This window comes from Notamacropus eugenii, chromosome 5, assembly GCF_028372415.1.
Source record: "Notamacropus eugenii isolate mMacEug1 chromosome 5, mMacEug1.pri_v2, whole genome shotgun sequence".
Taxonomy (NCBI): Eukaryota; Metazoa; Chordata; class Mammalia; order Diprotodontia; family Macropodidae; genus Notamacropus; species Notamacropus eugenii.
This window is the reverse complement of record NC_092876.1, coordinates 438,766,502-438,788,739: the sequence shown is the minus strand read 5'-3', so window position 1 is coordinate 438,788,739 and position 22,238 is coordinate 438,766,502. Positions and strand designations below refer to the sequence as shown.

At 35.9% G+C, this 22,238-nt stretch overlaps 1 protein-coding gene across 3 annotated transcripts in view; it reads right to left on the bottom strand.

Annotated features, from left to right (window-relative positions):
* The window catches only part of CFAP47 (cilia and flagella associated protein 47), a 917,896-nt gene that overhangs the window by 352,027 nt on the left and 543,631 nt on the right, over positions 1-22,238 (bottom strand). For 2 of the 3 annotated variants that reach the window (XM_072615192.1, XM_072615194.1), the window contains exon 50: positions 17,284-17,388. The exons of the other annotated variant lie outside the window; for it this stretch is intronic. In XM_072615192.1, coding sequence (XP_072471293.1) covers positions 17,284-17,388 — 105 coding nt within the window. The remainder of the gene's footprint in view (positions 1-17,283; positions 17,389-22,238) is intronic. 3 annotated transcript variants of the gene reach the window in all.

Genomic DNA, 22,238 nt, shown 5'->3' with positions numbered 1-22,238 from the left:
AGTACCTTTTGTTTTTTCTATTCAGGCCCTGGGTCAAAGTGTTGTGATGCCCTCTTGCTCTATAAAAGGCACAAATATTCTAAGTTGAGGTTTTACTTTGGGTAGATGGGGGGTTTTTTGGCCAGATGAAGACTCTGGCAAGCCTTTAAGGAGCCTCTCACCTCCTGGCTTTGAAAACACTGATGTCAGTGCTTCCTTCTCTGGTAACTATGGTCAGACAGCTGGGGTCCAACCATCTGTTGAATTCAGGCAGAGGAAGTCATGTCTGTTGTCTTGATTTTTCTGTATTTTTTTTGAAGTTCAGGGTGATGACTCCCCTGAGTAAGGTTAATGGTATATGTGCTTGGTTAAAATAATGATATATGTTCTTGATTACAGTGATTACCCCTCAAAAGTTGACTTTCCTTTTATGAATGCAGATCTAAGAACTTGTGATAGCAGGCCCTCCTGTGTATGTTGGGGTGCTTACTGATATACCTCAGGGGACTTAAAGTTAGTTGCATGAATATGTAAGTTACATAAATATCTACAGCAAAAATAATTCACAATATATGAGCAAGAAAGTTACAAAGTGCCATGTGAAATTAGCCCTGAGAAAGATGGGTGGAGATTATTACCAATTGTGGAGAAGTGGAGAGGGGGAGAGAGAAGGTGGTTGAGAAGAATAGGAAATGCCTGATAGAAGGCAGCAAGTAAGCTGAGCTTCAAAAGATGGGCTTGATTTCAACAGTCAGAGAGTACAGTGTGAGCAAAGCAAAGATTGCAACAAAGTGGGCAAGGAAGATGGAGGAAATGGAGTAATTCAATTTGTCTAGAGTATAAAGCACAATCAAGGGGAAAGATAAAGGTTGTAAAGATTCTTCTTTGTCATCCTGTTCTCAGAGACCAGTGACATCATGGGTGATGCTTTGATTTGTACAAGAATTGGATTTAAAGGAGGCAGAGTTGCATGGAGTTCTCAGTCTTGATGTCTCTTTCTAAGCGATTCATCAAAGTTCAGTGGCAGGACAAAAGTCAAGATGACTGGTGAGTGCCTGGGAAGCAGTGGATGACCTTGGTGTCTTAATACCTGACCCATTGCTCACTACTCCACAGAGCCTGCTTTAGCCACTTTCATGGGCTCTTAGAACAAATTGTTGTCATTCACCCATTCTGTCAGGGAAAGTCTTCCCATGGTTGGGATAGACACCTCCCTAACTCACCAATGGGTTTGAGACCTGTCAGTTACCCTCAACCTACTTTAGTCCTTCTGTCAAGAAGGTTTTTCACCAGGGTGTGGCCACTGCCCATGCTACAGCTTCTTGGAACCACAGGTGAGAGTTGAGTGAATCAGGTGAACACCAAAGGTGGATGAGCACTTGTTAAAAGGGTGTGGCAAGCCCTCACACCAGAAGTACTGGTCCTAAAAGGCCTTAAATGCCAGACTAACAGTTTTGAGTTAGACAATTTGGTAGACAATGAAGAGGTTTATTTCAATATTTCAAAGACCTGTAATTTCATGAGTATGGTAACTTCATTCAACAATGCAGTTTACAATTCATCTATTACTTAGTCAGTGGTCTTCAAAAAGTTGTTAATCTTCAATATTTTCCATGGCCTGGGGGCAGCAAGGTGGCCCAGTGGATAGAGCATTGAGCCTGGAGTCAGGAAAACCCAAGTTCAAATCTAGCCTCAGATTCTTACTATATATGTGATCCTGAATAAGTCATTTTACCCTTTGAGATATGAAAAAGAATATAGAAGAGTACAAAAGCTCCCAAAGCATATTATTTCACATAACAGATTTTTTTTATTTCCCATCAGATGACAATAATTATAAGGGAAGCTTATTCTTATTTTTGTTTCATTTTGATTCCTATCTCAAATTTGATTTTCTATTTGAAAGAAATTTTAAATTTTACATGAAAAGAGTTCTAAATCATTCCCAGTAAAAATATGCTCATATTTATTGATGCCTCCTTTCCCTAGGGTCTAATTAAAAAATGAATGAGAGAAATAGTAAAAAAAAAAAAAAAAAAAAACATTTTCTGTGGCCAGAACCCCCAATACTCTGTATGTGGTCTGATGAAAAGGTCTCCTCAAATTTAACTTGTCTGGGACCTTGGACAATAGACATCGTTCCTCCCTTAGCCTTTACTCAAATACTTTTACTTTAGTTGCACCTGTTAAACTTTGCATTCTGAGAACAAAGCATATGGGAACCCAGGTTCAGGCCCTGAAGTGTGGTTTTAGTGGGGGACCAGATCTGTGCATAAGGACAAATAGAATGGAGGCAGGATGAAGGATTATTTTATCTGGAAAATATTAGAAGAAAGAAGTTATTGTACTAGGCTAGAGAGGGAAGCAGTAACAGTCACTGCCAAAAAGGCAACAGCAAAATAGGAGACAATGTATCTCAGAGACATTTAGAAGATACACTTGGCAAGGAGAAGCTATCTTCTGAAATCATAATATTTCTTATAACTAGTTTTATATAAAATGTTTAGTGCTTTATAGGCTAGCTTTTGGTTATGAGGTTGGATTTAGTGACAATGATTTCACATGACAAAAAATAGAAGGAATATAATAACACATCAAGATACATTCATCTCTGACATTGCGTATCTTTTTGTCCTTTGGAAGGATTTGTCTGTTTCTTCACTCTATCTAAATATCATTACAAATATGCATCTCATTTGTAATTTACATTATAATTATGTTTAAAATATATACATCGCCCAAATCTACAGTTCCTGTGGTCCTGAGATGCAGCCTTAATGCTCTGAATGGATGTTCAGTTGCATTAATGAAATATACAAATCTCATTGCAGCAGGAAGCGATAAAGATTTAATGTCACTGCCCTGTCAAGAACAGGAAAACTATGCCACCAATTTTTAAGTATGCAAGCTAGACATAGAAACAATAAAGTACTTCTCATTGCTTTATCAGAGAGCAAGTCATGCTAATTAGATTGTAATGTCAAGAGTACTTCTTCACTGGTACATTGACACAATAATGTTTTCTAGAGCAAGGAAACAGTTTAGACGTTTTCCTTTCATCTCTGAAGCCCACATCTCACTGCTACTACAGGCTGGAAGATGCAATATTGACTGAAAGCAAGCAGATTTAGATTTTCGTCCTTATTAACCAGTCTATTCTTTAGTCAATTAAGCATTTTTTAAATGTTTATTATGTGCCAGGCAATATGCTAAGTGCTTTTAGTTAATCATTTAACCTCTCTAAGGTGCAGGTTCTCCATATATTGAAAGGAAAGCAATCCTTCTGACAGTTACTTTATATATTTGAAGTAACTTCATATATTTGAAGGAAGACTAAAATTCAAGAGTTTCTCCCATAATGCTCCTCCTTGATCAAAGAGGTCATCTATTTTGATGTTTGACGTTTAATGAGGTAATGAGGTAACACGTATTCATTAAATAGGTCAGTTTCAGAAGTAGGCAGGGGATGGCCCCTTTAATGAGGCAAAGAAAAAGAAAGACCTCAGGTTGGGAGGGACACAGAAACAGTTAACTATTGATAACCACTCCTAAACTAAGAGAGCTTAAAAAGAGAGCCCTTAGGCAGGAGGGGAGAGGAGGGGAGGAGAGGGGAGGGGAGGGGACGGGAGAGGGACAGGAGAGGAGGAGGTGAGTTACCCAGCTAGCTGGGTCCCCATTCAGGCAGCTGCATCTGCTCACAGATTATTGTGTTTGTCCTTCGCTGCCAAAGAAGACCATACCATCAGAGAAATGGTGACATGACTTGCACTTGACTTTGTTTTGAGTGAGGGAGGGCTGTGCAGGTCACCAGCCTCACTTCTCCAGAGCCATTTCAATCCAGTGACTAGATATTCATCAGGATGACTGGAGATGACCAGGGTGCATTGGGAGACCTTGACCCCTATTTTCATAATAAGACACTCATTTCTAATATAGTAAATATACATCTATATACATATATGTGCATATACATGCACTTATATGTATATATATGTATATGTATTCTATAAACAAAACCTTGTAAGGAGGAGTCTTCAGTAATTCTTAAGTGGATAAAAGGGACTGTGAAAGAAAAGACTTTGGAACTGCTGGTATGCAGGAGTGTCAAACTTGTGACACACATGTTACTAACCAAAACTCAATTCCTACTGAATTGGATTAAAATATAGTTGGAAAATGTCTAACAAAAATAATTAAAAGTACAATAGAGCAAAGATAATGTTAATTTCAGATTTTCTAAACCAAACAGGGATTCATTTTTATTGGAGTTGGACATCACTGGTACAGAGTAATAAATTTTTTGAAGTATTAGTATAGGATCATCACAGAACTCAGAAGAGATTTATAAAGCTGAACACATAATCTCACTTCTCACTCAAAACTATTATGCCCATTCTGATCAGAAATGAGAATGAGTTGGATGGAGCACATGGCAACTTATTATAGTTGGTTTATCTCTCTAAAATGCTGAGGTTTCTAATGGCAAGAAATAAGCACTGAATGAGCATTTTAAGAAATTGGTCATTTCTACTGATCTATATAAATCAATGTTTTTCTGCAAATGAACTTTAACTGTAGCATAACCACATAAAATAAAATGCATTGTAAAAAACTATATTCTGTAGAAACTATAAAAGTATGAGTAGAGTGATATATATGCACATATGCATATATGTATATGCAATGAAAACATTAGAAATAGAAAATTTAAGGATGCATATCTTATTTTAAATGCAAAATAGTTGATTAATTTTAAATAGGTTAAACACAGAAAATTACATGCAAATATCTGAAATCTTCACTAGGTTTAATCATGGTACTGGATACAGGATGTGGGAGGACCAGAATATTTTTAACAAGGAGATTGGAGAGGAGCAAGGAAGATGTTAATGTCAAGCAGCATCAAGCCAAGGAGGAATCTGTCACTCAAATCCTGCCAGAAAATTGGCCAGAAATGGAAAAAGCAAAGAGCAGGAGAATTCCAAGTACATACATACACACACATATACATATACACATACACACATACATATATGTACATATACACATATATACATATATAGATATATATCCCTTATGAAATTACGCATAACAGGATATTAATAAGGATATGAATTGAATGTTCTGCAAACCCCTCATCTTGACAATCCTTGTCATCTTCAAAACCATGACTGAAATTATCATAATCTTTGAAAAGGGGGAGAGGAGTGGACATTCCTCAGACTTAGAAGTTTTAAAATAGTTTACAATTTGATTGAGAGGGCAATAGTCTACCCAAGGGAGACTCTAACAGAATCAGAGAGCATAACGCATTAAGGTGGGAGCAGCAGTAAGAGAAGGTGATGCCATCAGGTCCCTGTAGAAATCTTTCCATGTTTGTTCCATGTTTGCTCTGAAATGAAGGACTAAACAAAATGAACTAGACAGAAAGCTTTTTGGAGGGCTAATACTTAAAAGAAGTTGATGAAAGGAATCTAAGGTTTTAAATTCTCAGTTCCCTCCCCCCCAGGCTTACTTGATAATAGACTAAAAATAATATGACTTTCTAAATTATTTAATGTGGTTTTATTTCCTGATTATGTTTCACATAAAAACATCGTTGAACATGTCTGCCGCTGCATAATTATATATTAATTGCATATAGATATAGCAACAGAAGATGCTAAATGAATATATGGGAATATAGACTTAACTAGGATGAGAGAGAGAGAGAGAGAGAGAGAGAAAGAAAGAGAGGGAGGGAGGGAGAGAGAGAGAGCTAGATAACTCAGTGGATAGAACACAGGGCCTGGAGTCAGGAGGATCTGAGTTCAAATTTAGTCTCAGACACTAGCTTTCTGACCTTGGGCAAGTCACTTAACCTTTGCTTGTTGCCTTAATCCACTTGAGAAGGAAATGGTAAAGCCCTCCAGTATCTTTGCCAAGGGAACCCCATGAACAATGTTAATGTGCTATGCTTATAAAAAGTCAGACATGATTGAATAACAACAAAAGACAAAAAAATGCATCTCATTCTAAAATAGTTAAGGATTTATCTAAATTGGTAACTGAATTTCTATTATAAGAGAACTTTACAACTGAGATTTTAGAAATAATTTGGTTCTTATATCAGTTCCCATAACAAATTGGCATAAATACAACCTTATAAACTTAAGAACAATTTGCCCTAGCTTAGAAAGCAGTTGTGTGTCATAGCCAGGAAAGGTTGCTTTGAAAGGAGATGGCTCTCACTTGAAGAGAAGGGGAAGGGAAAGGATATGGATGGAGAACTTTTGGTTTGGGAAATATTCATTCCTACCCAAATTCTTATGGAAAAAGACAATAAAAAGAGTGAGTTCCAAAGCAGCTTTGCTCTACAGTATCTCCTTATTGATATAATGAATGAACCAATGGCATTTTAAAATGTTTATTAGCTCACTCTATGCCAAGCACCATTCTAAATGCTGAGGAGACAAATATAAAAGTGAAAAAGCTGACCCCAAGGAACTTAAATTCTAAAAGGGCAAGACAGTACATTTAAGATGGAGCTGGTCAAGTAAGTGTATTTTGTTCTGGGAAGGCAAGACATAGCAAGTGGAGCCACAGAGAAGTCTACTTAACCAAATCAAATGTCTTTCAGAAAGAATGGTTGTATGAATTTGATTGCATTTCCCATAACAAGGGAGAAGAGACAATCCCAGATACAGGGAAGAAAGCAAGAAGATGATTAGGGTAGACAGTTGAGTGGGATGTAAAACCTGATCTCAGTGGTCAATGGCCATCTAGATATACTGTATTTGTGTCACTTTTTATTGACTAAATAATCAGGTCATTCAGGCCCCTGGGGAGTAGTTCCAAAACTTTGTAAATGGCTACCCTAAATAGCCGCTATTGTCAAGGTGTAAAAAAAGCTACTTTCAATGTTGTGTCTAATTTTCACTCACATCAGATGCTATATAGGATGAGGTGCCAACTCTCAGGACTGAGAATTAAGGAGGAAATCAGGTTAAAACTAACAAGGCAGCTAAGTGTCATAGCAGATAGAATATGGAACAGACAAATGGACTATAATTCTGGAAGACCTGAATTCAAATTCTGCCTGCAAAAAGTTCTGGCTCTATGACTGGGCAATTAACTTAATATCTCTCAGTCTCAGCTGATAGAGTTTTCTTAGTTCAGACACATCTGCACAGAACAGCAATTTCAAGATAAACTATAGTTTGATACCCAATAGGCACTGATCAACATATGTGGATCTAGAATGAAGAAGGGCAGTTGACATAGTAAGAATGGTGGGAGCATGAAAAAAATACCTAGTGGGGAAAAGATTAAAAAAACAAGGTTTTAAAACAGAAGAAGGCTAGGATCCAAAGATGGTGACCCTGTTTTGTAAATTACCTTATTAATTCCCAGTTTTTGTGGCCTCAAGAATTTGGAGATAAAAACAATTAAAGGGAAGGAGGATCAATGCTTCTCTAACCTGAAAAGATGAAGTCCAACTAGAAGGAACAGGGAGGGAATTAGATTTTTGGAAGTCATATATCTCTCATCTGGGAACTCTGCAAACTCCAGTTTTCCAAGTGACTGGAAAGACACCTAATTTGACTAGAAACATGACTAAGTTGCTACCTCAAAAAACACTATTATCAGGAATGAAAGATTAAGAATCTCTAGAGAAATGATGAAAAAAAAATGGTAAGGAAGCAGGGAGCCTACCAGTACCACATCTCAAACTACTTACAAAGCTTTATCCAAATGATTTGGTACTAATTAAAAAATAAGAAGTTGGCCAGTGGAACAGATTAGGTATAAAACAAAAGCAAATGAACCTAGTTTTCAATAAACTCAAAGGGCTCAGTTACTGGGGAAAGATTTTGTTCTTTGGCAAAAACTGCTGGGACAACAGGAAAGTAGTCTGGGAAAAACTAGTTTTAGAGGAACACTTCATAGCACATACAGAGAAAAGCTCCAAAATCTCCAAATGGACGTATCACCTAGGTATTAAAAAGATCACATCTTTAACAAATTAGAGGAGAAAGGGGAAAAAATCCTTATCAGATCTGTGGGTTGGGATATATCGTGATTAAACATGGGATAGAAAAAATCGTAGAAGATAAAATGGACAATTTTTATTACATAAATCAAACCATTTCTGCAGAAACAAAATCAATGTAGCTAAAAATAGACAAGAAACTGAAAACTGGAGGGAAGATATTTGCTTCAAATTGCTCTGAGAGGGATCTTACTTCCAAGAAATAGAAGAATTTAAATTTATAAGAATGAGACATCTTTTACTTACTCTTATTTACTTTTACATGGTAAAAACATGTGGATAAGTAGTTCTTAAGGGAATAAATGCAAAGTATCCATAGCCGTATGAGGAAATTAATAATTAGTGTTGTTCTTCAGTCATTTTCGGGCAGTCCAATCCTCCATGAGCCCATTTGAGGTTTTTTGATAATTGGAGTGGTTTGACATTTACTTTCCCAAGCAATTTTATAGATAAGAAAACTGAGGCAAACAGGGCTTAGTGACTTGCCCAGGGTCACATAACTGCTAAGTGGCTGAGGTCAGATTTTTAACTCAGGAGGAGTCATAAAACAGATTTGAATTCAGGTCTTCCAAAATGCAAGTCAGTGCTCTATCCACTTTGCCACCTATCTGGCTCTGTGTATATGTAAAAGGGATATTGTCTTCACATAGTCTAGATAAAAGAATAATTTGTCAGTATGTTTCTAGATATCCCTATCCAATAACAAGAATGCCTTGGCAAACTGACAAGTATTCCAGAGACATAGTAATATAGTTGAAAAATAATTTATCTGGAGTCAAGACAACTCCAGTCCCAGCTGTACTACTCATTAACTATTTAACCCTGGCAGAGTCACTCTTCCTCTGGAAGTCTAAGTTACCTTATCAAAATAAGAGGAAAATAACCATGAAGTCCCTTACCTCACAGTGCTATTATGACCGCCAGTGGGATAATATACACAAAAAAGCAGTAGATTAATGTCATTCAAAATTATTTTTGCCAAATGCATTCCTATAGGTAAGAAAGGTGACTGGCCAGTCTACCACAGCTATTTGCAAATGTATGCAAATTTCCCTTCAGCTAATCTACCTTCCTTTGCTCTGATTCTAAAATCACTAATTAACATTTGGTCTTCATTCAGTCTCCAAAGGAGGTTTAGCCTACTGTGATGAAAAGATACTGAACAGTAACATGAATATTGAAGTCTACTTAGCAGTTACAGTTCTCAATGTAAAATAAAACACTGGCATTCTGATTTGTACATTATTAGTCCATGAGAATTTAGTTAGTAGTCATCAAGCTGCCGGGCCCTGATCGTAGTGATGATCTGATGAACCTTAGTTCTTAAACCTGCAAGGCTCAGGACTAAATGTTGGATGAAGGTGATAAAGGCAAGTTGCAATAACCAATATGGAATTTAAAATTCTTTTCTAAAAATTATTTTATATCAAAACCTCCACAATCATCTTCAACATATTTTCCCCATAATTACTCTACCACAGATTTGTCATGTAGCTTAATATTTATGAAACTCGTGGATTGTCGATTGCTATCAATTGACTAGGCTCAATCTTGGGAACCTCCCACCCTCACCCCATATCTAATCTTTTCCGTTTGTTTTACCCTCATCTATAATTCCTTCTGGGAATCTTAAAATATAACTCATTTCGAGGTCTTCACAGATGTGAGTAAAATAGTGGCAATTCCTGTGCAAGCATTCAAGGTAGCAATGAATTTTAGGTACAAAGCAGCCTTTATTTCATCCCATAGGCATGATACAGAAAGATAGAGGACTCACAGTAGCCCATAAATAATGAAATTCTCTTTCTTTTACAATGAATTCTAACTTCTTCTCAGGGAACAACACAATTCTAGTGACATGTAATGCTAATTTATGATTTTATTTCCCCCTGAAGGAACAGAAACTCAGTATCACTAGAAAGGCAAACTTCTTCCCATTTGACCTGTTCAGTTTAAATGATAACTTATACTAATGAAAGCAAAGTCGATCCAGGGGTGGAGAAACCTCTGACCTCAAGACCACATGTGGTCCTCTAGGTCCTCAAGTGTAGCCCTTTAACTGAATCCAAATTTCATAGAACAAATCCCCTTAATAGAAAAAATTTGTTCTATAAAACTTGGACTCAGTCAAAACACCACACCCAAGGACCTAGAAGGCTATGTACGGTGTTGAGGCTGCAGATTTCCCCAACCCTGATTCTCCTTCACATCATGGCTCATTCTCTTGTTACCCTACTAGCCTTGGGATTACATATGTTATCCTCTTTCTCTCTAAGTGTTTGGCATTGTCTAGGAAATCTCTTTCTAGAATACCAGATTTGGGAATGTTTCAAGAGCTTGGCATTGTCAAGGATATCCCTGTTCCACTACTCTGAAACTTGGGCCTTTAACTCTCTAAACTCTCTGAGAGTCGAAGGTGGAAGATATGGGGGAGGGGAACGATACATAGTACAGAGCACATGTAACTTCTACCCTAGTCTCTCTGCAGTTTCCTTTAGCTTCCCCTCTATCTGGACCCAGATCTATTCTCAACTCAGGTATCAGTCTCTCTGTCTCTGCTTCTCTTTGCACATGTGTGTATGTGTGTATGTATGTGTGTGTGTCTATCTAACTGTCCAGCTGAGCTTTCTCAAGGTTTCCCCCAAGAGCACAGATATGACCTAAAGACCCCTTTTATGGTCCTAACCCATAGAGGCAACTCAACAACTACTTAATTCAATCAGATTATCCCCAATTGCTGCATCTTACTCATTCATACTCACTCAGGTATGAATGGACTAACAAATACCCTGTAATAAATAGGAGGTATCTTCACACCTCTCATAGACACATCACTGATAATGCACAAATTTTATAGAGACATGACGTCTAAAACAAGGGATCTTTTTCCTATTTCTACATCAAGTTCAGTAAGTTCCTCTGCACTAATTAGTGCATTATTTAAAATTAATCTTGTTAGTTTCCTTTTATCCTTGTTCCACTCCTATCTTTCCAACTACTTTTCTATTTTCTCTTTTTCCTCCTCCCTGCTAATCCAAAGTGTTCCCCTCAAGACTGTCCTTGACCCATTTTTTTTTTCATTATTATGTTCTCTCCCTAGGAGAGGTTATTCATTTTCATGAATTTCAGTGTCATTTCCATGCTGATAACACCCAAGTCTATCTCCAGCCCATTCTCCTATTTGACTAAGATGCGTTGTGATCATTTCAAGTTCACCATATCCAAAATGAACTGACTATCTACTCAAGCTTGCTTCAACTTCTTACATCTTGATCTGTATCAATAAAATAACTTTTCTTCCAGTCACTGTGGAGTGAACCTTTGTGCCATCATTGAGTTATTGCCTTCCTTCATCTTCATACATATTTAGTCATTCATATTACTAACTTTTCTTTTGAAAATTTTTCTCAACCTTTTTCTCTAGTCTCACTGCTACCACCTTAGACCATGCCTTTATCATATCATGAAAAGATTCTTTTAGCTCCCTTCCATGACTCCAAGATCTTTCCCCTCAAATTCATGTCCTTATTTTAACATCATTTAAATTAAGACTACTTACTACTCAGAAACCTCCAATGGTTCTTTATGTCTTACCATATTGTCTGCCTGGTTTTTAAGGTTTTCCATGCATCTACTACTACTATTTTGGTTTCTCCAACATCACCAACATTCCTTCCCCCTTCACTTAAGTTGCTCCCTCTTCCACAAAGCCTTTTTATCCCTGCTTCCACAAATATGCCTTCTAAGAGTAGTGGAATACCTATTAATTACATGAGTCACTTTCTAATTCTAATCAGAGGGTCAACCATAACCCTAATTCTCAATTCAAAAATACAGAATTTATACATTTCTAAACTATAATGTTCACTGTTCAAATTAACAGTAAATTATCTATTCCTTTACTAATCACTTGTTTCATGCATTACTCTTAAATCCATAGCTAAATTCATAGCTAGACTTAAGTTCATAGCTATTAAAAATAAGCATTTTTAAAGACAGAGATTACCAGATCTTCTGTGTCTTTCTCAGTGCCTAATTTATGGGAAATATATAAGAAATAATCTGTTCATTGATGAAAATGCATAATTTATATTAAAGTTAATCATACTTCAGCAAACTACAAAAATTGTCATTATTATATATTACCATTTTTTAAAGAAAGCATGCTGAGCTGTCTACTAAAAATTTATGCTGCCTAACCTCAGCTAGACTTTCACTGCTACTTGACTACTTCACTACTGCTCTTCTCAATCTGCAAACCTTATCTCCTACCCTTTCATTCCTGGGAGAAGACTGTGGCTCCCATTTTTGTCAGAATACTGAGTCCATCTCTTATTAATTCCCTCAAAATCTTCACTCTATTGAGTACTTTCATTGCTTTAAATCCTACATAGGATAAAAACAGAAAGCCTTCAAGAATAAAATCATGATGTCAATCAATCCATTGCTGTTTGTAAATATTCTTGCAAATATGAACCATGAAGAAGTAAAGAGGTATCTGACTGAATATGTGGATATCTAAATTCGCTTTGTATATACAAAAACTCATCAGACACCACATTTTTAAAAGATGTACAGAAGATGAAAGCAAGAACAGACAATGAAAGATGTCCCCAAAAATGGCACATGTAATATAAAAATGGCATCAGATGCTATAAAGCTCAGAACATGATAAAATTGGAAATGAATGTTAAGGAAAATGGAAAGGAATTTTCAAGGAATGTTTGAAGAAAGAGGCATAAAAGCTGGGTAAGGACTACAATTACTGTCACTCAGTGTGGATAGGATGATGAGAAAAGACAACTATGAAAAGACAGAACTACTGAACCTAATTTGCTTGTTTTCTCTGGAAACTTTGAACAGGAAGAAAAAAAGAAAATGAAATTTACTCATTTTGAAACTCAAGACAAGAAAGTAGGTGATTCCAGAGCATCAAGCAATTAATTTAAAAAAAATATATATTTCAAGTTACCAAGCTCAGAGAAACTGCACCCAAAGGTGTTGAATGAATGGGGTGGTTGTGATGGTTGATACACTGTAAATGATGTCTGGGAAATGGTGGAAAATGGAAAAGGTACTTGGTAAGTGGCAAATGTCTCAATTTTCAGAAAGGAAAGTGAGAGGGGTCTGCAAATCATGGACTAATAGGTTCGAAATTAATTCTTTGCAAAATTGTAGGATGTATTTTTGAAGGAATGACTACAGAACATCTAAAAAAGGAATGAGTGACAAAATAGTTAACTTGACTCTTTAAGGATCATAGAATTTCATATTAAACTTTATTTCTTTTTTAAGAGTTCACTAGTCTAGAAAATAATCCCAAGAATAGTGTAAAATAACATAATCAGGTTTCTAAAAAAAAATTAATGCATTTTACATCATTCATGGCAGATAAGAGTTCTAGGTAAATTTAAATTGGAATGATCATATGCAAAGAGTATTCATTTATGGAAACACTGTCAACATTAAAACAAGTAAGAAAGAAAAACAAACATACTGGATACCAGAATAATCAAAAAGATGTTAACAATCTCAAGTACCAAGCGAAAGCTAACACAATGCAAAGTAATATAGATAAATACAAAGTTTTGTACTCAGGCTCAACTGAACAAGTCATGGGTATAGGATGGGGACTTGACAAGGGAAGGTGAGAAAAATTTGAGGGAATAAATTCTGAAAGAGAGAGTGTGTTGGTCAATATTTAATAACCGTCTTTCCAGGAAGAATATTTGCAAGGCAGATTTTCCATTTTAATCTGCACTATTAACATCTCCCCCAAACTTTCTTAAATCTATACAATAAACAAAGCAACAAATCAAGCCCTGATGTGCAAATGCTCACACTGAAAATTTAATGATCAGCTCTAGCTTTCTTCCAACAATCTTGACCTTGTTTCAGGAAACCTTTTTCTGAAGGTTATTATTGGTCAAGCTCAGTATGATTCAAACGTGTGACACTGAAGTAAAAACAAAACAACAACAACAAAAAACAACTTGTAACCTTAGACTGCTTTAAGACAAGCAAGGTGCAAGAACAGAGAAGTGCTACACCTTGTGTAATGTCCTGGTTAGACAATTTCTCAATAATTGTGCTCATTTCTAGTTGTCATATTTTGTAAAAGACATTGACAAACTGGATGATACATAGAGAGTCTACCTCCAATCTGGAGAGATATTGAAATCATTCTATTTTAACTTAGTTGATGGAACTACAGAAGACTAAAGGAGGATATCATACATAGGTGTCTTGAATTGCATGAGAGGCTGTCATCTGAAGAGGAATCTATTATCCCTGGACCCAAAGGACAGAACTGCTCTGCTCCCATCTTGCACTCTTTATAATTCAGAGTCAGTGTCTGTTTGAGGGGAAAATTCATTTCCCCTACTGGGTCCTTCCATCCCACATTTGGCTTCTATCTACTTTAGCCATGACCTTCCATAGTGCCTTTCCTCTCTGCCCTCTCATTTCCTTGTATCCTCTCAAATCCTCTCTCTGGATAAACTGCCTTTTACCCTCAATCTTTTTATTTTATACTCTTCTCTCTAGGGATAACAGCAACCTGGGATTCCCCAGAAAGAAGACATTTCATTTGTGACCACCTCCTCCATCTCTGATCACCCCTTCTAGTACTACATGTTCTTTCTCTTCTCTTTCACTTTCAGACTGTCCCTTTCCCATCATCACTCAGTGACTTCTTTTTTTAAGTTAACTCCTCTGTCTTTATCATTTCTCTCACATTCACACTGATGAATCTGCAGCATCCAGGCCATGCTCCCTCTTTTCTCAAGGAATTCAAGACTCAACCCACTGTAATGTTCTTTACCTCAATCCTTTTTCCTTTCTTTGGAAACTTTATTATGCTCACTGATGGTTCCTCAAAATACAGTTCTTCCAGTTATACCACTTCACCAATTCCCAAGACTTTACTCTGTTTCAGTAATGCACAGAGATAATCACAACTTTTATATAATTATCACCTATAACTCTTTTACCGATATGATCTAGAACTCTGAAATTCCCCTATGCAGTGCCAACTTCTCATATTCCTCCCCTCACCTTATCTCACCTTGTTTAAATTTATTTATCACTTTCCCCTCCAATCTTCAGTTCCTCCACTTATTCTCATGTTCCATCACTCTTACCTATATTGGCCTCAATTCCCTTACTTCAGAGTCTTGGCCCTGTAGTTGAAAGATTCAACTAAACATTCTATGTTACCCTTGAACACTTTGCTTTTTGTCTTATTACCAAGCATGCCTTACCAAATCCCAGCTCTTACTTACCCCTACCTTTTCTTTGTCTATCTACATGTTGATGAATGATGCTGGAGAAAGTCCCATAGTCATTCCTACTTACAATGCAACCACGTTAGTTCAGACCTTCATTTCTTCTTGACCACAATGATATAATAATCACCTCCTTGGTCCTCCTCCCATTCTACTCCTTTCCCAATCCATTCTTTATAATAATCATTTTTAAAGCCTTATTTTCTCTGAGGCTTTTTATGCCTAACCACCTAATGAGACATGTAGTGTAAATTATTACCTTCATTTTACAGATAAATAATTGGCAATTAGAGGTGAATGATTTGCCCATTCTTACACTTTTAGTAAGTATCTGAGATGGAGTTTGAGCTTGCTTGAAAGTTTATCACTCTTTCCACCACAAAAGTAAATCTTCTTAATGTCAAAAACCTCTAGTGACAACCTATTGCCTACTTAATAAAATATAAACCTCCTCCACTTAAAGTTCTAAGAATCTGAAATCTGTCCTCGACCTTCATTCCTCTACTGTACATTTCAGCCAAACATGGCTGCTTACTTGTTTCTTTCTGCCTGTTTTGATCACGCGTATATTCATGCCAGCCCTAATAGACTCCAATAGAATCATGTGATACTAGCATTGGAATGGGATTTAGAGATTATGAAGTCCAGTATTCTCTCTGATGGATGAGTCACTTCAATAGCTACTCAATCAGTGAGCATCCTCTTTTTTCTCTATACTTTTAGAGGAGGGAAGTAGCTAAATTAAAAAAAATACATTATATTTTACACAATTCTTCTGGTTAAATGTGCCTTCCCTATAGTTAAATAAAATCAATATCTCACTCATTGATCCTTATAGTAACTCCTTGCAAACAATACAGCATACTGGAAAGATGATTACTGTTAGTAGAGGGCATGGGTTCAAATCCCATATCTGATGCTTACTCCCTGTTTTACCTTTATCAAGCCCTTTAACTTCCCCGAATTTCATTTTCTCCAATTGTAAAAAGTGGGATTAAATGACCTCTGAGATCCTTTCCAACTCTGGAGTTTTAATTCTAGTTACCTAATCCCTTTGTATGTGGTAGTAGAGAGCCATAAACCTAAATCCTCTTTTTCTCCAGGCTAAATACTCTTAGTTTCTTAAAATATAACTCACATTATAGTTTCAAATGCCTTTGTAACACTAAATCTGTTCATCTGGACAAGCTAGTACTTGTTAATGTCCCTTTTAAACTTAAACAACACCTATATTAGAATTTAAATTATTCTGATCATGTATCAACAGAAAATATATATATGGCAATATATGCATATATACATATATATATTTAACTTTGTGTCTGTATTCTGTGAACATATTACTGGTAAAGGAAGGGAAGTAGTGAATATATATTTCAAGGGTGTGAAAGAGATATCATATTGGTAGCCAATGAAAAAATAACCTTCCAAATTCTGTAGCAATGAGAAGATCTAGGAAGAATAATAAAATTATTTAGCAACATTCAACCAAAGGAATTCAATCAAGTGGTATTAAATGGAAAAATGTAGCACCGTTGGCATGTAGGGGGGAAAGCCCTATAATATCTTCCAAGTTTACGTCCATAGTTTTGGTAACACCTACTTCTTGCTTTCCTTAAGTAAAAAATACATAAGCCATTAGTATTTTGACTTCCACTAATCAGCATCTCAGTAATAGAAGACAGAAGACAATGTTGTTTTATTATATGCTTGATAGTATGCTAACTTCAGTGTGAATGGTTACAAAGTACTGACTGTTTAATGATATCACAGAAGAAAAAAAGATACTTAACTATACAAAAACGAATCTTGAGAGGATAAAACAAAATTTGATGTGAAAATATTTGCAAATGCATTATTCAGGGAAACGTCAGTTTCCGGATAAAAAAATAAACATTCTATTCAATGTGACTTAAAGCTGAGTCTTATGCAAAAAAAAAATGATAAAATAACCTATAATAATAAACATATAATCATTGGCCATACCCAGATTTTCTGATGCCTCTAATAACCATTTCTGAAGGGACTGTTCATTATTTATGTCCTGTGAATCATTCTGTTTTGTGTCTTCAGCAATAAATGAAATTGCACCTAAAACAAATAGATACCAGATGTTAGATTAACTGGAGCATTAATTTTATAAGATGGGCTGCCACCCTCATGTATTAATGTTGCTTCACATCAAAACTAATAAATATGAGGTAAAGCCTAAATTCCAGGTATCAGTTAATCGACTAAAACTAATTAAAGGACTGATGATTTTTGGAGGAATAAATTAAGAAAATAAGTTCAAATTCCTTATTTAAATGGATAATTCCTATAACAACTTGCTAGAAATATTTAAGGAAAAAAATAAGGCTACAGATATATTAAGATTTAGAAGACTGCCTAGCTATGTAGAATAGTTCTTATTTATTTTCTTTCTAAAGTGATTTTTCATGCATTTATATTGATCTTTCAAAAATTCTGGGTTTTTTTAAACTCATGTAGTTTTACCACCAGAGACAAATATTTGTAGCAGTGAATTATTTTTTGCCAATTCTTAAATACTCACAATTATATCTATGTCAGTCTTGTGATACAAATATTTGAGGGATAAGCATGTTAATGTTTTTATGGTGTATATGTTTTAAACAAGAGTACTTTAATCCATCTCCTATATTTTATATTTCAACAACCACTTATGAAGGGAGAAAATCAAACTATCTTTATAACTAGCATTTATAGAATATGTAGTTCTAAAATAGTAGTTTGAACAAAACTAAACTTTGTTATACAGTCTATATACCTGTAGCCATGTTCTTTCATTGACCTATCTTATAATAAGTTCTATTTAACTTCTAATTGATTTTGGTTACACTCAAAATTTCATTGGCACAATTGAAAGCTGCTCTCAGGACTGATTTAGAAATATGGTTGTATATTTTATTTTTCCTGATTTTCAGTTGACAAACAAATTCAAGAGGAGAATTTCAGGGTTGGCTGAATAAAGGTGAAAAATGTATATCCGAAAGACTGTTCTATCTGAGAAGATATCTGAGAGTAAAGACATACTGAGATAATAAGCATAATTGTAGATAAAGTGGAAATATCCTGAATTAAGAGTATTTCCAATCTTGGTGTTTTTTACTGGGATAGAAAGTTTCATTCACAAAAGAGAAAAGAATTCTGAAAGGGAAAACAGTATAAGAATAGGGTCTAATGTCTTAATTACATAATTTCACCAATCATTATTTTATAAAAAATGCCATTTTACTAATTATTTTTATCAAAACCCAACTAATAATCCATGCTAGGAGATGATGAAGGCAATGGCAAAGTAGGGGAAATGATAGCGAGGATCATGTACACTGAAAATTATGAGTGTCCTTAAACTAATGTGACAGCTGTGGCCCAGCATGAACTTCAATATGCTGGCAAATTGACCTTTGAAGAAACCATTGATTCATTTAGAAATCCATCAGTATGACTTCTAAGAGTCAGACATACATTGTGTGATCTAGGGTTCAATGTGGTTCTACATATAAATAGTTGCAATAATTAACTTGACACAAAAGACAAAAGTCTCATTAGAGGTGCTCTCTACAAAGTAGAAAAAATTAGAAATGTTTCATTACAAATAGCACTGACTAGAGGTGGAGCCAAGATGATGGAATAGAAGCAGGAACCTGCCTGAGATCTCCACCCCCCCAAACTATCAAAATATTTGTAAAAATGACTCTAAACAAATTCTAGAGCAGCAGAAGCCACAAAATGAGAGAGTGAAACAGATTTCCAACCCAAGACAACCTGGAAGGTTGACAGGAAAGCTCTATTGCACCAGACTCAAAGCAGAGCACAGTCCAATACGAGTAGCACTAGCATAGATAGGACTGGAGCAGGCCTCAGGATGTTGAATCACTGGCAGATGTAGAGATTTCCAGACTTCTCAACCTACAAATGCCAAAGACAGATTCAAAGGTCAGTGGGAAAGCTCTCTCACCTGGTTGAGGGTAGTGTGTGGTCCAGCCCCAGACCCAGGGCAGCAGCAGTTACTATTGCTAAAGTGGCTGCTTCTGGAGCTCTGAGCCTACAGACAGTGGGGGAATTGAGCAGCTGATCTGAATGGCAGTCCTGGGGTGAGGAGGAGCATTGGCTTGGCAGGGCCAGTGGCAGCTGTGGAGAAGGATTCCTGCTCATGCTCCCAGGGCAGAAAAGAGTTCTTCACAGACCAGAGTGAAGGTCAGGAGAGGATTAAACATCTCTCCATTGATCATACAGCTTTGGAATAACTGAGAATTTACAGGTGCCTAGAGAAATCTCTGAAAATAGCTACACAAAACTCCTGAAACTTGAGGCACTACACACTTTACTAAACAAAAAAATCAAGTAATTTTCTGGGGAAAAGACCAAAAAGGGGAAAAGATAAGACTATAAAAGTTTCTTTCTTGGTGAAAAGGTATTTCCTCACAATAAGGAAGATCAAAGCATACAATTGGAGGAAGACAGCAAGGTGAAGTTTCCTACATCTAAAGCCTCCAAGAAAAATATGAAATGATCTCAGATGATGGAAAAATTCAAAAAGGATTTTGAAAATCAAATAAAAATGAGGAAAATTTGGGAAGAGAAGTAACAACAGTGAGAGAAAATCATGAAAAACAAGTAAACAGTTTGCTAAAGGAGACCCAAAAAATGCTGAAAAAAATAACACCTTTAAAAATACACCAATCCAAATACCAAAAGAGGTCCAAAAAGACAATGAAAGGAAGAATACCTTAAAATGGGGGTAGAAAATGAAGGATAATAGAAGGGACAGATTGGGGGAAGAGTAAACAGAAGCAAATACCACTGTAGGAGGATAAGTCAAGGGAGAAAATGGAATAAATGAAGGGCAGGATAAGACAGAGGAAAATGTGGTTAGTCTTTCACAATATGACTGTTATGGAAGTGTTCTGCATGGCTACACATGTGCTACCTATATCAATGAGGATGGTTGGGGAGGGAGGAAGGGAGAGAACATGGAATTCAAAGCTTTAAAAATGAATGTTAAAAGTTCTTTTTGTATGCAACTGGGAAATAAGTTGTACAGGCAATGGGGTATGTTGCCCTACATACCTTGCCCTACAAGAAAATAGAGGGGAAGGGAATGTGACAGTGGTGGTAGAAGGGAGGGCAGATTGGGAGAAGGGACAAACAGAATATACACTGTCTTGGGGTGGGGGAGGGAATAGATGGGGACAATGTTTGAAATTCAAAATCTTACGGAAGTGAATGTTGAAAACAGAAAATGAATAAAATATATTTTTAAAAAATAGCACTGGCTATAACAGTGGGCAAGAGGCTACATGAAATGTTGTAAAAGTATGAAAACTTTACTTATCCTCCAGTACTATGTCATAACAAAACCGGGAAGAGAGCTTATCAGTCAGGGACAAAGGCTTAATACTGTTTTCCGTTAATGATAACTGTCAGCTTCAAGGCAAACAAAAATGTGATACAGATCAATAAAGGTCAGGCTTAAGAAGTAATTTCTACCCAAAACCTAGGTTAGATAGAATAAGAACTGAAATTGAGGGAATTGAAGAAATTGAGGTCATTAAAAATCTTTACCTAATACAAATTTCAGAAATTCTACCTAATAATAAAATCAGACCAAAAATAAACAAAAAAGATGAAAAGAAACTTATGTCTGAAAATATTTTGAAGAAAAATGGTCATGTTTATATTATAATTATTGAAAAAGCTACCCAAAATCATTGATATGTGTATTGCCGTGTTTGACCATTGGATAAATTCTCCAACTCAGTTCCGCGCTTATTGTTTATTCCTGTATTTTTTTTACAGCTGAATTCCCTAGCTCTCCAAGGTTGGAAATGCAATCTCCACTAATGGATCTGATACAACTGACTAGCACAGAACCGTTGACCATTTTGTTTCTGATCAGGGCTGGTTTGTTCCTCCCCTAATCTGCTGGGTCCCCAATATCAGGGATTCATTATATTGATTCCAAGCAGCAAAGACAACTAATCACCACAATCCACCTCAACTCAGAACTTGAGATCTCCAGAGGTTCAACAGCTTTAGCCTCCCCAGGAACAGGTATTAATTAGTAATTATGTGCTACCATGCCCAGCTTATCTTCTTCCAAAATATCTATATCTGTATCTATCTATACATTGGATTCAATAACAATAAGAATGCTAAAGCATTTATTGTCCATGGTGGGAAAAAAATGTTCTCTGTAACATACCATGAATAAATGATTACAATGTAACAACAAATGAGTCATGAGAAAAGAAAGGATTTCTGATAATAAACCAAAGTCACATCATTTAGACCATAAATTATAGGAAGGCTATCCCTAGGAAGCTTGGTAGTATTGACCAACCCATGTTTTGCAAAGAGAGAGACAGAGAGTGAAAGAGATGAGATACAGAGAGACAGAAAGAGCCAGAGAGATATCGCGCAATACATCATTACCGATTACTTTAAAAAGTTAGTGCCAATCAAATTGTTGGGAAGACACAATCAACTGGCTAGATTATACATGAGAAGCTTATTACCTTTCATAAAATAGTAGATGACAAATTCTTATACAACAAATATAAATTCCAAAATGTTCTTAAGAATTCAAGAAATAAACTGTATGCAAACTGAAACATCATCACAGACAAAACTCCCATAATCACAATCACCCTGACAGGTCATTGGCCCATAAAGATTTATGAATAATGTTTTAAAAAGATGCCAACATACCAAATACCAATAACCTCCAACCTCTATGAAATGAAAAGCTCTTCAAATTAAAAGATGTAATAGAAGAAATCCAAACTACGTAGGGACAGAATGAAGTATGTGTTATTCCTGTCACCCTTCTGCCAATGGAAATGAACTAAAGATGTTTTCAGTGAATTTAAAGAGTTCAACTTTACATTCAAATAGTTTTATTCAACTAAAAATGC